The sequence below is a fragment of the Gigantopelta aegis genome, chromosome 4, assembly GCF_016097555.1.
Source record: "Gigantopelta aegis isolate Gae_Host chromosome 4, Gae_host_genome, whole genome shotgun sequence".
Classification (NCBI taxonomy): domain Eukaryota; kingdom Metazoa; phylum Mollusca; class Gastropoda; order Neomphalida; family Peltospiridae; genus Gigantopelta; species Gigantopelta aegis.
The window spans coordinates 3,102,967-3,119,276 of record NC_054702.1 but is presented as its reverse complement, the minus strand read 5'-3'; the positions used below and the strand labels follow the sequence as shown (position 1 = coordinate 3,119,276).

Below are 16,310 nucleotides of genomic sequence, written 5' to 3'. Positions count from 1 at the left end.
TGTCGAGGGCTTCCATCATCTGGGTCCTGTGGTGGCTGCGCAGACACTGGTGAACACTAGCCGTCCTCGTCGCCGTTGAGGGTTGCTGTTGGATTCTAGGCTGCACACAGAGATGTCTACTTAATCCACAGGTGAGGATTGCTAAGAGTTTTTATTCTTTGCACTTTTCACATGCACTGGTGCTGGAATTTTTTGTCTGGATAACATTTGTCTTGCACTTTTCTCGGCCAATTGTTATCTCACTGAACTAACATGTTTTTGGTGTACTGGACAGAAAACACTCCGGGGCTTGTTCAGTTCCGTGTTCTGACGGATGCACCCATACAATACGTTGGGAGGTTACCTAATACCTGCATCCCTGGTGGCTACGATTTCCCACCCTGTCAGAATGGTTGTGATGGATGCCGCCTGGGTTGGTTAGTTTTTCACTTATCCTACACTAGGCTGTGATGGGCATCCCTTGGAAGAGGGGTCTTTCCTTTGGCCTAATTCTTCCACTGATAAGTCTCCCTCCGGTCTCTGGGAGTTTTAAGAGCATCTTCAGATTTGGTACCCACCACCATCTGTTGCATGCTGCACTTGTTTTGAGGACAGGTAATATTGAAAAGAAATGAAGAAAAACTTTAAGTGTTTTCTCTTTTATAGAGATATTACCTGTCCTCAAGGGTTTATTCCCACCCATGCCTCCCCGCTTCCCGTCATCCGTGTAATGCGCTCAGTGAAAAAGAAGGAAGCTATAGTCACATGACCGGAACTACAAGGGAGCATACTGTAGAAGTTTTAGGCCATCCCATTATCTGTTGGGATGCTCAGACCAGTCCACTTGCGTGAGGGGGGGGGGGGAATGCACTTGTTTTGAGGACAGGTAATATCTCTATAAAAGAGAAAACACTTAAAGTTTTCTCTATTTCTTTTTTTTTCCCCCTTCTTTTTCTTAATAAAATATTTAACATTTGTTTTTAAAAATTAAATATCAAGCAACTAACGCAATGCTCAAATGATGAGTCATATTACAGCACACTGAACGATAGTTAAATTTCCGTTAACATTCATTACAATTTAATGTGATCCCATTGGTCCAGCCGTAACATGCGAGTTTGTATTTAGAGAATACTCAACGAGCTACGAGCAATACGTTTATCTTGCATGAGTGAATTGATGTTAACCTTCCCAAGACTTAGATGAAGAAAAGCCAACATCAATTCATGAGTTGCAAGTTGAGAAAAAGAGACATCTTAGCGTCATAGTTGTGATGTATGTATCACTGATGACATAGTTAGATGTTGACATGACTGCCATCATGGAAACTATTCTTACACACAATTAACTGCTGCACACACAAATTATTAGACAAGAGTTGTGACGTCAAAGCCTGTAGTGAAGCGCAGATTATGACATCAGAATGTATATAGGGAAATAAATGTTTGTTTTTTTTCCCCACTTCTCTTTGCCCATATGGGTAATAATACAAAATCTACAACTTAGTTTAAGCAAATGTTAAATTGTTGAGAAGTGAATGTCAATTAGTGTGAGTTTGTGACTGAATGAGAGAGACTGAATATTAACAGCACCCCAGTACGAAAAAGATGTCTATTGGATATCAAAATATGTTGACTTGGATATCGAAAGATGTCGACTATTGGATATCAAAAGATGTCGATTTGGATATCAAAAGATGTCGACTATTGGATATCAAACTCTTGGTTTTCATTTGCTTGAATTCTCAATATTTATTTTACAGGAATATATGGTGTTGGTGGCTCAACTTGAACATGAATTTAGAGTGGTAGGTTTTTCTTATAAAAATATGATTGATAGTAACTGTTGTAATTTGATTACTTTGATAATAAATCTGGGCTTGATTATGAATTTAAAATGTCATTAAATTCTGCATTATTTAGATCACTTTGATTTATCTCAGAAATTGTTTTTATATGGCATGAAAGTGTTTAAAAATAATGGGGCATTGCTTCAAGCAATTTTGAGACACACATACTTTAATAATACTGTGTATATGATGTGCAATATAAAAGTAATATTTCATTAATAGAGTATCAGTATTGTCGTTACAAAATGCAGATGGAAGGCAGGAGTTTTTGGTTTCTTTTGTTTCTACCACTGCCACCTATTTATCATGATTACAGTTACAAACCTCTCTGCATTCAGTAAATATAGCCGCTTGTTTTTCTCAACCAGCCTCCTGTTTCTAAAGACATTGAACACTGCTGCAGCAATTTAAAAATGAATAGCAATGTATTGCCCTTTTGTACATTGCGATGTGATAAAAATAGATTTATAATACTTCTTTTTGTCCAGGGTGACTTGACATTGCAGAAGTTATGGTTCTACCTGCAGCCAACAATGAGGACTCTGGAGATTCTGGCGTCCATTTCAAACTCCATCAATCGGGTACGATAGTTTCTTTAGTGAAATCTGGGGGTGGGATGTAGGGCAGTGGTACAACGCTTGCTTGATGTGCGCTTGGTTTGGGATCAATCCCCAATCGGGTACGATAGTTTCTTAGTGAAATCTGGGGGCGGGATGTAGGACAGTGGTACCACACTTGCTAGATGTGCGCTTGGTTTGGGATCAGTCCCCAATCGGGTACGATAGTTTCTTAGTGAAATCTGGGGGCGGGACGTAGGGCAGTGGTACAACGCTTGCTCGATGTGCGCTTGGTTTGGGATCAATCCCCAATTGGGTACGATAGTTTCTTAGTGAAATCTGGGGGCGGGACTTAGGGCAGTGGTACAATGCTTGCTCGATGTGCGCTTGGTTTGGGATCAATCCCCAATCGGGTACGATAGTTTCTTAGTGAAATCTGGGGGCGGGACGTAGGGCAGTGGTACAACGCTTGCTTGGTTTGGGATCAGTCCCCAATCGGGTATGATAGTTTCTTAGTGAAATCTGGGGGCGGGATGTCGGGCAGTGGTACAACGCTTGCTCGATGTGCGCTTGGTTTGGGATCAATCCCCAATCGGGTACGATAGTTTCTTAGTGAAATCTGGGGGCGGGATGTAGGACAGTGGTACAACGCTTGCTTGATGTGCGCTTGGTTTGGGATCAGTCCCCAATCGGGTATGATAGTTTCTTAGTGAAATCTGGGGGCGGGACGTAGGGCAGTGGTACAACGCTTGCTCGATGTGCGCTTGGTTTGGGATCAATCCCCAATCGGGTACGATAGTTTCTTAGTGAAATCTGGGGGCGGGATGTAGGGCAGTGGTACAACGCTTGCTCGATGTGCGCTTGGTTTGGGATCAGTCCCCAATCGGGTATGATAGTTTCTTAGTGAAATCTGGGGGCGGGATGTAGGGCAGTGGTACAACGCTTGCTCGATGTGCGCTTGGTTTGGGATCAATCCCCAATCGGGTACGATAGTTTCTTAGTGAAATCTGGGGGCGGGATGTAGGACAGTGGTACCACACTTGCTTGATACAACACTTGCTCGATGTGCGCTTGGTTTGGGATCAATCCCCAATTGGGTACGATAGTTTCTTTAGTGAAATCTGGGGGCGGGATGTAGGGCAGTGGTACAACGCTTGCTTGATGTGCGCTTGGTTTGGGATCAATCCCCATCGGTTAGCCAATTGGGTTGTTTCTCGTTCCAGCCAGTGCACCATGACTGGTATAACAAAGGTCGTGGTATGTACTACCCTGTCTGTGGGATGATGCATATAAAAGATCCCTTGCTGCTAATCGAAAAGTGTAGCCCATGAAGTGGTGACAGCAGGTTTCCTCTCAATATCTGTGTGGTCTGATGCCATATGACAGGAAATAAAATGTGTTTAGTGTCGTTAAAACATTTCTTTCCTTTTTTTTTTTTATTGAAATCTAACTTGGATACTTTGACCTAGGCAAAAAGAATGTTGTCATTGTCAGTCGTCCTGTTAGCAGTTTTCTATTACATGTACATGTTCATTGAAGATGTGTATTTCTGACTCATCTTGACGATGGTAAAAGGCAAGGTATAGGTACTATATGTTTAGCATCTATATTGTTTTTGTATTTGGTTTAATTTTCCCGCAGAACTATGGTTTAAATAGTTGCATCTATAAATGTTCATATTGATGTTTGTTTTAAAAACCCAATTGAACCTCTATTAGGCATATATTGATTTCAAGTTTTCACTTCACTATTTTACAAAACAATGCTACCTGTTGTATCCAACACTAGCAGCATGCATCCCCAGTTTGTCCCATTTGCAGGGTAAGAGGATATATTCATATATTAAAACCTTGCATATATGGCAGCTTTGCCCACGACTGGTATATAAAAAAACATGGTATATGCTATCTCAAGTGCTGATAAATTATGATATCACAAGACACGAGGGGGGTATCCGTTTTCATTTGCGACAGTTGTAAACAATGTCAGTAATGTGGGTTGAATGTCACTATATTTGGCAGCGGTAGACTCATTAACTAGCAGAATGGCAGTGGTGTGACGTCACTAATGATAGGTTTAGCGCTGAAACACACACAGTGACGTAACAAAATATTGTCTTGTGATTAAAATTAGACCAATCAAGATTATAAGAAGCGATATCTCCTGCGGAGAATATCGCAGGAGATATCACAAATTATAGTGCCCGCGATATCTCCTACAAAAGCCTTTAATGGATGACAATTTATTTTATCAGGGCGAGTGTATTGGAGGCGCTGTGTTGAGTTTACTTCACGAGAAAACGTTAAATCTGATTGGGTAAGAGTTACCAAACTTTATAGTAAACGAAATATAAATAATGACATGTAGAGTACTAGTAACTGAATTGAAATTCTTCAAATTTATATTTCATGTCTTTATCTTGGGATCACATTTGTGAAAATAAATTTAAAAAAAGAAGTGGGAGGTGATGGGGAGAAAAAGTTAAATTAAACTTAATTTATTGCTTTTTATTAGAATAATCAGAAAACGAGTAATAAATTTGTTTGATGTTTTGTAATTTAATAATTGTTTGGTTTTCATATAGTGTCAGCTTTTATAAAGTAAATTACTGTCTTGTTTACTCATAGCCATTATGCTACAATGTATTCCAATTACGTTGTTTTCAGAGATTCCAAAAGTCAAGAACTTTGTTTATATTTGACCCAGTCGGTAAGTGTTAATTGTGGTTATTTTTTTATTTTGCATAATTTTTAAGGACATTGTCTTTAGTTAATTGTTTATTCCAACAGTTGGCTATAAACTTATTCACTACTTCTGTGTTGCTTTACAATAATGTGTGTCCTCCAGATATTGACTATCAATCTCGGAATCGGTTAACTATCAGCCCATTTATTGTTATGCTGTAATAGGTTTTATGAGTTTTGTAACAGCAACAAAGTTTACTTCTATTTGTTGTTTCATTACAACCCTCTTTAATTAATGAAATGACAAAGGTATATACTGATGAGACGAGAAGTGTAAAGTTAATTTTAATTTCTCAGATTCATCCTGTACACACACAGCTTGAAGGGTAATTTTCCCCATCCCAACCAGTGCACCATGATTGGCACATCAAAAGCTGTGATGCTGTCCCAAAGCTTGAATTTAACAATTTGTTGCTTACGGCAACATTTTAAGAATGTTGCAGTGGGTGAAACGGCCAACTGATGGCAATTTTGAGCTTGCTTACAACGATTTTGTTTTTCTAAATGACTTTTGCATAAAATCAACATGACTGAAAGGTTATTTTGCTGCATATTTCAAAAGCACAAATGTTAAATACTAGTAGATAATATACACCAGGTATATACAGTTTGCCATCGTTGAGGAGATTTACCGATGACAGAAATTTTTAACCAGTGGCCGAAAAGTGCCGTCGGTGACGCTCCAGACCTACTGCAATTTATAACACCGTTAAGTTCAAGCCCTGTATCCATGTGCATAGAAAATATATATTGCTGTTCTTCAGTAGTAATTGTAGTGGTGCTGACTATTCTGGTACACTGGATAACATTTGGTTTTGATGGGTCAGTCACTGGACTGCAATTAAATGATACTACCATTATCTTTGTGACTTATCTGTTGAAGTTTATTTTGTGTTTCAGGCCTGTGTCCCTTACTTTGAGATTTTGGAGAAGTGGATTTACAAGGGAATTATTTCTGATCCATATTCTGAGGTATGTGCTCTTTGCTACATTATTTCGCTTGGTGCACGGTCAGTCTAGGATCGATTCCTGTCGGTGGGCCCGTTGGGCTATTTCTTGTTCTAGTAAGTGCACATTGACTAGTATATCAAAGGCCATGGTATGTGCTATTCTGTCTATGGTAGGTGCATATAAAAGGTCCATTGCTATTAATGGAAAATATAGTGGGTTTCCTCTCTAAGACTATATGTTAAAAATAAACATCGAATAGCTGATAATTAAAAAATCAATGTACTAGTGGTATCATTAAACAAAAACAAACTAACTGTTTCACAAAGTCATTTCAGATAGGCTGTACTCACATGGGGTGGATCTAGCCCGGTAGACCACATGTCTAATAACTAAAGTCCTTCCCAGCTACTTCAACATAATTTTAACAAAATAATTTCACTTTGATTTGATTAATACACGTCAGAACTGAGGTTTATTGCTTGGAAGGTCTATATGTTTAGTGCCTTATCAAGTTAGAAATTAATAGAGGCTATCTTGTATATTTATCTACATTGTTATGTCTTCTTGTTTCAGTTTCTGGTGGAGGAAAATGAAACAATACAGAAAGAGAAACTTCAAGAAGACTACAATGATGCATATCCTTGTTGAAAACATATGTAGTTTTAAAAAAGATGGTGTTTGTTAGTTTGACTGTCTATTCATCTTTCCATCCATCCTGCCTGCCACCATCCAGCCGTTGTCCATCCACACAAATTCATACACCCAGCCATCTGTTGGACCATCCATCTGTCCGTCCATCCATCCATCCATTCATCCATCTATCCAACCATCATCCATCCATCCATCCAGCCATTCATTTAGCCATCCATCCATCTAGCCATCCATCCATCCTCCCTGTAACCATCATCCATTGTCTATCCATCCTTCCATCATCCATTTGTAGTAGTAATGATTAAAAACAAACGGGATACCTTGGAATAGGTACATATCCTTAACACAGTCTACATACTGGGAACAGCATTACACTATATGCCGCGAGAGGATCCCTGTGTTTCTTGAACAAGTTGCAGATAAAATACTCAACACTGGAAAATACCTGAATGTTGTTCGACTCTGTGGTATGATCTTTGCTTATTGTGTGATTTGTTATGTATATGTTACAGTCAATCTGTGAAACCAGTCATTACGTGTAATGCCTAAACAAATCGGTCATTTCGCGAAGTGCCTATGACCACCAGGCAATACGCGAAATGACTGAAAATATATCATAGCCAGGTTAAACGACGTGTTGTTACGTTGTGAAATAAACATTTACGTCATAGCCAAATTAAACGACGTGTTGTTACGTTGTGAAATAAACATTACGTCATAGCCAAATTAAACGACGTGTTGTTACGTTTTGACATAAACATTACGTCATAACCAAATTAAACGACATGTTGTTATGTTGTGAAATAAACATTGAGATTTCCTTGTACAGGTCATGACGTGTTGTTCTGTTGTGAAATAAACATTGAGATTTCTTTGTACAGGTCATGACGTAAAGTGCCCGTACGCTCTAGAGATCGTGTACACTCTGAAGGAGCGCAAGTACTACGACCAGATAGAGAAGGCCTACAGCTACGCCAGCAAGCTGCTGCTCGATCTACTGATGAACGAGAAAGAGTTGATGAGTAGAATCAGGTGAATACACACTCAATAGTCTGGTTTATTGCATATCAGTTGAATACACACAGTAATCTGGTTTATTGGATATCAGTAGAATCAAGTGAATACACACTCAGTAGTTTGGTTTATTGCATATCAGTAGAATCAGTTGAATACACACAGTAGTTTAGTTTATTGCATATCAGCAGAATCAGGTGAATACACACTCGGTAGTTTGGTTTATTGCATATCAGTAGAATTGGTTGAATACACAAACAGATCTGGTTTATTGCATATCAGTAGAATTGGTTGAATACACAAACAGTAATCTGGTTTATTGCATATCAGCAGAATCAATTGAATACACACAGTAATCTGGTTTATTGCATATCAGCAGAATAAATTGAATACACGCAGTAGTCTGGTTTATTGCATGTCAGTAGAATCAATTGAATACACACAGTAATCTGGTTTACCGTAGTTCATCTGGTTTACCGTAGTTCATCTGGTTTACCGTAGTTCATCTGGTTTACCGTAGTTCATCTCAATGGTTCTGTAGAGATTCCTTTCCTTTTTATTGCTAAATGAATAATCACATGGATGTGGGTACCACAAAATATAAACTTTGTAATTAACACATACATAAAGTTTTTACTTCCTTTATTTTTATACATTTAAATTGCTTAACAGACAGACTGATACACATAATGATGATGATGTTTATGATGATGATGATTATGATGATGAGTATGTAATTTTATTTTTTGTTATTCATTAATTTGCATCTCCCTTCTCGGTGTACTGAAATTAGCTCAGGTATGTTATTTGCTAGTTGTGTTTGTGGTAGAAAACAGATCATCACTTCAAGATGTATTGGTGAACAAGCATTTAAGTACAATTTTATGTGAAAATCATATACGTAGTCAGGGACAAATACCTATTGCTGGAGAATTTTAAAATACCGTTCTTAACTTTACTGACACGTGGTAACCATATGCCTACTCTAACAATAATTTATATCTCTAGTCTGTCCCACAGAGACTGCCTTTTTTTACATGCTATGGAATTTACAACTTATTTATTTATGAGCCAATTAATTTGTAAATTGAACACAAAAATAGTATTTTTATGTTATTTCCAAAACACTTTTACTTTTCATCAATTCAAACTGAAATTATTTACAAAAAACATTTTCATAGAATGATGGGATGGACTATACTGTTTCCTTGTTTTTTCTTCAGATCCATGAAACACTACTTCCTGTTGGACAAGGGAGACTTCATTGTACAGTTTATGGACATGACTGAAGAGGAAATGAAGCAGGACATTGATGATATCTTTTATTTACAATACGTACTACTCCATGTCAAGTACTACAGACCTATGCTGCTCATTTATGTCACAACGACATGTCACTGCACCATGTTTATACCACCACTAAATACCACTGTCAATTTAGGGGTGAATAATGATTGAGTATTGTCTATCCAAGTTATTGACAATGTTAATAATAATATATGTATTTTTTCTTTTCCGGTGTGTGTGTGTGTGTGTGTGTGTGTGTGTGTGTGTGTGTGTGTGTGTGTGTGTGTGTGTGTGTGTGTGTGTGTGTGTGTGTGTGTGTCAAGAAACAAAATTGCATGACTGGTTGTAGTACATTTAACAAACACCTGGTTTACTGGCTCTTGGGGTGTTATCTTGATAAATGAAATGAGTGCTCTAACTTTGCTACTCTCAAATATTGTTACCTGATAGCTGATCTCTGTTTTGTGCTGGAGTGCTATTAAACATTAATTCATTAATTCATATTGTTATTAGTCCGCTACCAGTACCCTTACTGGAGGGGACTATTGGTTTCATCTCTGTCCGTCTGTCAGTCTTGATATGAAAATGTCTTTTCTCGACTTTTTCTTCAGAAAGCTTTCAGATATTGGGCTGAAATTTAGTGTATAGCTTTATCATGTACTGTTACAGATCAAGTTTGACTTTCATGGCAATTTATCCATTTGTGGAGTTATGGCCCTTGGACTTTTGTTTTGCAATGCCTGAAGATATTGAGTTGAAATTTTGTAGATAGCTTTATCACGTACTGTTACAGATCAAGTTTAACTTTGATGGTGATTTACACACTTTTCACAGAGGTGTGGCCATTGAATTTAGGAGCTACTAAAGCTTGATGGGTTCGTTAGGGGACGTGTATTGCTTTAGCAGTACTCTCAGAATGCTTGTTTATACATGTCGTAATATATCAACTTCAAGTTTCGCCCCTACTACCTCACCTTTTTAGACCTATTTCTAAAACCTTTTTTTTTTACATGTTTTTTTAACTTTGGTGCCCTTGTAAATGTTTGAGTTATCCTTAACATTTGTTACATATAACGATAACGAGACTGGAGTCGCTACTTGAGCTGGCTCTGAGAACCAGTACGGCCAATGTGGATCCATTCAAGGATGATCTCAAGTGAGTCGTACTCGTCACACACATGTCCAGCAGAAGAAAATAAACTTACATTATAATCCACTTGCAATTTTGTGTGCAAAATTTCAGACCACTTTTCTAAAATATATACATTAATTGTCTGCATTTTATGTTTGGTGAACCATGTTAATTTGTACCCAGATTTTAAACTAGTGCACATTAAATTTGTGTAGCTGAATTAAATTTTATTATTAGACTAATGTATTATGAAAAACATTTATTATTAAATGTAGAAATACTAAGAGGCAAATAGTATTTTTATTTTGTTCAGTTGCTTTTTGTTCAACATATAGCCAATTTTGTTTCAGAATTGTTTGCAGTGTAAAAGAATTCAATAATGTGAAGGTTAAATATTGATATATACAATATTTAGCACATGGATCAATGTTTTATAATTGACAATACTGCTTTAACTCGAGGTGGGAGACTAGTAAATGTTGCTTTAAATATACGGTTTCAAACTTTCTGCTATATCTCGGAATCTGCATACACATGTATTTTCTTTTGCTCTGTATATTTTATGTCTTTTTCCATCAGGGTGGATCTTCTACCATTTGATCTGATTACCCAGCTCTTTAAGATTTTGTCCATTGACACCAAAATGGAAAAAGGTATTTCTTGTTGATTTCAGCTCACTTTATTTATCTATTGCTATTACATTTTTGCATGGTGGTTTCAAGTAAACAGCTGAATACGATTAGTGGAATAGGGTCTGTCTGCATTGAGGGCTTTATGCCTCTTTTTATTTGGTTAAATGATATAAGGTTTTTAAATTAATATTTATAGATTTTTCTTTATAAGTTTTAACTTCTTTCTCAGTCTCTCTCTCTCTCTCTCTCTCTCTCTCTCTCTCTCTCTCTCTCTCTCTCTCTCTCTCTCTCTCTCTCAAGTAACCACTGTTTAAAATGTCCCAAGGTGTCGTTAAAAACATTCCTTCCTTTTGTTACAGATTACCGGGTGGACCCCACTGACCTTCACCTTTCTGGATTAGAGTCGTTTTCATTTGACTACATCGTCAAGTGGCCTGTCTCACTGATTCTCAACAGAAAGGTATTCTCTCCCCCCCCCCCCCCCCCCCCCACATTTTTAGCTCATATGCATCGCTAGCTAATGCTAGTCAATAGAATGATAATTTCCTTTCAGCCACTGACAGCATCAACATTTGCTTATAAGTCAGGTTAAAGTTCATATAAGACTACATTTCCACGCTTTCTTATAGACACCATTCTAGTATATATATTGGGAATATTTTATGATACTTTTTTTAGAATTTTATTTTGCAGGGTTAGGCTGGGTTAATGCTGTGTTAAAAGTGTGTTTAAAGTTTCTCTAATTGCCTTTAGCTTTTGAATTATTTAATGAGGTTGAGATTATTGTATGTATGTGCCTCTATCCATACACAGGGGCAGGACATGCTCAGTGGTACAGTGCTCGCCTGATGCGCGATCCATCTAGGATCGATTCCCGTCGGTGGGTCCATTGGGCTATTTCTAGTTCCAACCAGTGCTCCACAAATGATGTAACAAAGGCCGTGGTATGTACTATCCTGTCTATGGGATGGTGCATATAAAAGATCCTTTACTGCTAATCAAAAAGAGTAGCCCATGAAGTGGCGACAGCGGGTTTCCTCTCAATATCTGTGTGGTCGTTCACTATATTATCATAATTGCATGACATATTGGATATATTGTAATCACTATATTATCATAATTGCATGACATATTGGATATATTGTAATCACTATGTTATCATAATTGCATGACATATTGGATATATTGTAATCACTATGTTATCATAATTGCATGACATATTGGATATATTGTAATCACTATGTTATCATAATTGCATGACATATTGGGCATATTCTAATCACATGACATCGGATTTCTTTTTTAATTGTTTTTAACATATACATGTGTATATATTTGTAAAATTTGTTTTTAATTTTTTACGGTGGTCTTAGTAAATAAATAATTTTACAATATTATATAAATGTGTATTATGTTTATTTTTTTTATTTTTTTCGTTTAGGCCCTGATCAGGTACCAGATGCTGTTTCGACACTTGTTCTACTGCAAACACGTAGAAAGGCAACTCTGCAGGTATGTGTTACACTGCTACTTTGGAGCAGATTGGAGACGAAGAGATAAACTAAAACTTGTCCTAAATTATTTGCATGTTTACTTATATGCAGTTTGTAATTTAGAGGATAACCGTACTGTGTTTTCCGATTTATGGACATTGGTTGTTTTACTATCACAAATTTAGTTTATAAATGAAATGGGAAATTTGCAACTGATACTTAAAACCACCAATTTACATCTGGACATTGGAAAACACTTTTATAGTTATCCCTGTTCTAATTTGAAAGGATTTCTTTGTTTTCCTGAAGTATATTACTAAATAATTTTTATGAGAATTGTAACTCTAAAGTTACTCAGGAATGCAAACCATCATACACAAAAGCAAGTAATTCCTAGTTTACATAATTATTTAATTAAATTAAAAAAAAAAATCTAAACTGGACTGTGTTTTGACTGGGTACATTGACACCCCTCTAAACTGGACTGTGTTTTGACTGGGTACATTGACACCCCTCTAAACTGAACTGTGTTTTGACTGGGTACATTGACACCCCTCTAAACTGAACTGTGTTTTGACTGGGTACATTGACACCCCTCTAAACTGAACTGTGTTTTGACTGCGTACATTGACACCTCTCTAAACTGAACTGTGTGTTGACTGGGTACATTGACACCCCTCTAAACTGAACTGTGTTGACTGGGTACATTGACACCCCTCTAAACTGAAGTGTGTTTTGACTGGGTACATTGACACCCCTCTAAACTGGACTGTGTTTTGACTGGGTACATTGACACCCCTCTAAACTGGACTGTGTTTAGACTGGGTACATTGACACCCCTCTAAACTGGACTGTGTTTTGACTGGGTACATTGACACCCCTCTAAACTGGACTGTGTTTTGACTGGGTACATTGACACCCCTCTAAACTGGACTGTGTTTTGACTGGGTACATTGACACCCCTCTAAACTGAACACCCACGGGACCAAGTAAAATGTCTGGTTGTTAGGGTGTCCAGTTTAGAGAGGTTATATTCTGTACCAAAACTAAATGTCACTTACCAGATGCAGTTTTATGTCTTTAATTAAAAATTGATCTTTATGGCTGTAAAGCTCTAACAGCTATAATAACTTCCAATCTGCATCAAAATTGCTGTCTGGTTCACTGACATCTCACACTTTGTCGATAAACAAATGAAAGGTATGCATATGAATACAAAATATGCACTTAAGATGTGACAAATTTCAAATTGAAAATCTGCTGACAGTAAATTGCAGGTTTTACCACTTCATATTTTACTATAGATCTTATCAGATTCACACTTATAAATGTGTTAAATTTGAATGTAAATTTGAAACAATGTTTTTATTTTTTATAAAAAAAGTTCCGCCATTGAAATATATTTTAATATGCAGTCAAACTTCATTATCTTGATGTTGGAGGGCCGTTTGAGATAAACATAATACACTAGTAATTGTATTGAATGAAAATTATATCATAGGACAACTTTTAGACGTTGAGATATCCTGAACACTCAAAATTACAAAATCAAAGTAGTAATGTTTGACTGTAGATTGCAAATTGCTTTTCTAACCGAATTAATTATTTTAATAACTTTACTATAAATTAGCTGGTTAGTGAACATATATGAAAATAACCTTGTGTTATGATTTTTAATTAGGATTCAGACACTAACAAGGTAAGGTGTTTTGAAACATGTTGAAAGGCTTTTGATATCAGTATTCAAACATATTTAACGGTAAATCTTTCTCCTCCTGCATGGTATAAAAGTCACTAGTAAATATGATGAACAGAGATTCTTGTTTGTGGGTCTGTGTTTGGAATAAATAAATTAAATGATTCCCATATTATATTCCCTTGCAGAATTTCAAATTTTTAAATGCATCTCTTAGATAATTGTCACAAACAGGAGAGCTTAACACTTACCTTCTTTTTCCTTTCTTTTTTCTTTCTTTTAAAACTAATGTATGTTCACCAAATAAGCCCTGCATTTTATTTGTGAATACTGACAGTTTTTAGGCATCTTGAATATCAACACAAACCTGCATTAAATTTGTGAATACTGACAGTTTTTAGGCATCTTGAATACCAACACAAACCTGCATTAAATTTGCACTCTTCTTTGTGATCAGAACAGTCATGTATATTTTATGATAAGACCTTCCTTTCTTTTGAGATATGAAGATTTCAACTGAGATTATTTTCTGTATTAACAATACAAAAATAATATAAACTAGATGCTAGCTTTTAATAAGACTCACCTCTTTTTTAGAAGCTGTTTGTAGAATTACAATTACTTGTTATTTTGTTGTTAGAATTTCAATATTTGGTTTTAGGGTCATTCCAAATTAATCTGATGGAACTTCTGTTTTAAACATTATTGAATTTACTCTGACATGCTACGAAAGATACTAATAATTATTGTGTGGGGTATTGTAGCTCAGTGACAGAGTGCTCACCTCATGTGTCATTTGTCATGGGATCTGTGCTCCTTACAGGACCAACCCTGGACCAAAAATAGCATTAGCCCAAAAAACGAGCTTTGGAACTATGATTTTCATTAGTCAAAATAAATTTGATCCTTGAAAAAACAGTAAACTAAAATTTGTTTTGTTTAACTACACCACTAGAGAACATTGATATATTAATCATCGGCAGTTGGATGTCAAACATCTGGTAATTCTGACTCGTGGTCAATAGAGGAAACTCGCTACATTTTCTTAATGCAGCAAGGGATCTTTTATATGCTTTTTCCCACAGACAGGAAAACAAATACCACGACCTTTGACCAGTTGTGGTGCACTGGTTGGAACAAAAAAATTCAATCAGTTGAACGGATCCACTGAGGTGCCCCTGCGTGTGCTGTAACCTCACCGTGGTGCAGGGGTGTAACATTCTCTTTGAGAATGGCCAATACAGCACAAAATTGAAGTTTTGAGTAAAATTCAGTATCCGTAAAATTCTGTGATATTTGTGTTTTTGTACAGTTCTTTACACTGTTTTTGTTTAAGTCTTGAATTTTTATATTGATGTTGATCATCACTTTATTTATTTGCATTACCATAGTTTGACACCCAATAGCCGATGTATTTTTCGTGCTGGGGTGTCGTTAAACATTCATTCATTCATTCATTCATTCCACTGAGGTGATTCGATCCTGCGACGCAAGAACCTCAAGTGAGCGCTCAACTGACTGAGTTAAATCCCGCCCTTTGAAAAAACAAAATATTTATATACAATGTATCAATATGAAAATGTATCTTTTTAAGCTAATTATTATATACAACTGGATTAGAAATGGGTTGAGGAGGGCTTATATATTAATTTGTTTTTTAATTGTCGGTGGGGGACAATGCATTGCAGGGAACATTTTGTTTTCAAACTCTTGATTAGCATAATTTCTTGTCAATAAAACATTTAATGTTTTAAAATTGTGTATTGATCTCTGAAACTTGCGTAACGAATTACAATACGATATTGAACAAAATGTTTTCTGCATTAACTTCGGAGCTGGAGGCCAGTGCCCCCTGCCATCACCACCAGCCCACCCCTCCTCTAATGCATATGGCTGTGTAAGTGAAAACCATTAATTGTGGGCAGAGGGGGGATGTTAGTGGAGGATGTTGTTTTTCACCCACACCAATTTCGTAATTAGTGTTTATTATATTGAGCCATGTTGTTGGTGTTGTTGATTTCAGCTTCTTGTTAAATGCCTGAAGGCTCATATGGACTGGATGCAGTGTGTGCAGGTAGTCTGGCTAGAAGTAGTTGAAACAACATTTGTTTGAAGCCGCAGATGCAACAAATCCAACAGTGTCTTACTGCATGCATAGGGAGCATCCAGTCTATAAGAGACTAAAGACAGCTCATGCCATTCAGTAATAATCACATTGAAGAAAATAAGCACATGTCATTAATCTGGGTTTTTTTATTAAAAAAAATTCTTGTTAACCTTTGCGAGATCATAGTTAAACATTTGGCAATATATATTTGAGGTGAC

The 16,310-nt window shown here is 36.7% G+C and overlaps 1 protein-coding gene across 3 annotated transcripts in view; it reads left to right on the top strand.

The window, feature by feature from the left end:
• The window catches only part of LOC121372491 (gamma-tubulin complex component 2-like), a 51,366-nt gene that overhangs the window by 18,449 nt on the left and 16,607 nt on the right, over window positions 1-16,310 (top strand). For all 3 annotated transcript variants that reach the window (XM_041498830.1, XM_041498831.1, XM_041498829.1), the window contains exons 13-25: window positions 1,742-1,786; window positions 2,317-2,409; window positions 4,640-4,701; window positions 5,052-5,094; window positions 6,030-6,101; window positions 6,654-6,715; window positions 7,086-7,198; window positions 7,613-7,763; window positions 8,969-9,060; window positions 10,101-10,188; window positions 10,744-10,817; window positions 11,156-11,256; window positions 12,238-12,308. In XM_041498830.1, the coding sequence (XP_041354764.1) occupies window positions 1,742-1,786; window positions 2,317-2,409; window positions 4,640-4,701; window positions 5,052-5,094; window positions 6,030-6,101; window positions 6,654-6,715; window positions 7,086-7,198; window positions 7,613-7,763; window positions 8,969-9,060; window positions 10,101-10,188; window positions 10,744-10,817; window positions 11,156-11,256; window positions 12,238-12,308 (1,067 nt within the window). The remainder of the gene's footprint in view (window positions 1-1,741; window positions 1,787-2,316; window positions 2,410-4,639; window positions 4,702-5,051; window positions 5,095-6,029; window positions 6,102-6,653; window positions 6,716-7,085; window positions 7,199-7,612; window positions 7,764-8,968; window positions 9,061-10,100; window positions 10,189-10,743; window positions 10,818-11,155; window positions 11,257-12,237; window positions 12,309-16,310) is intronic.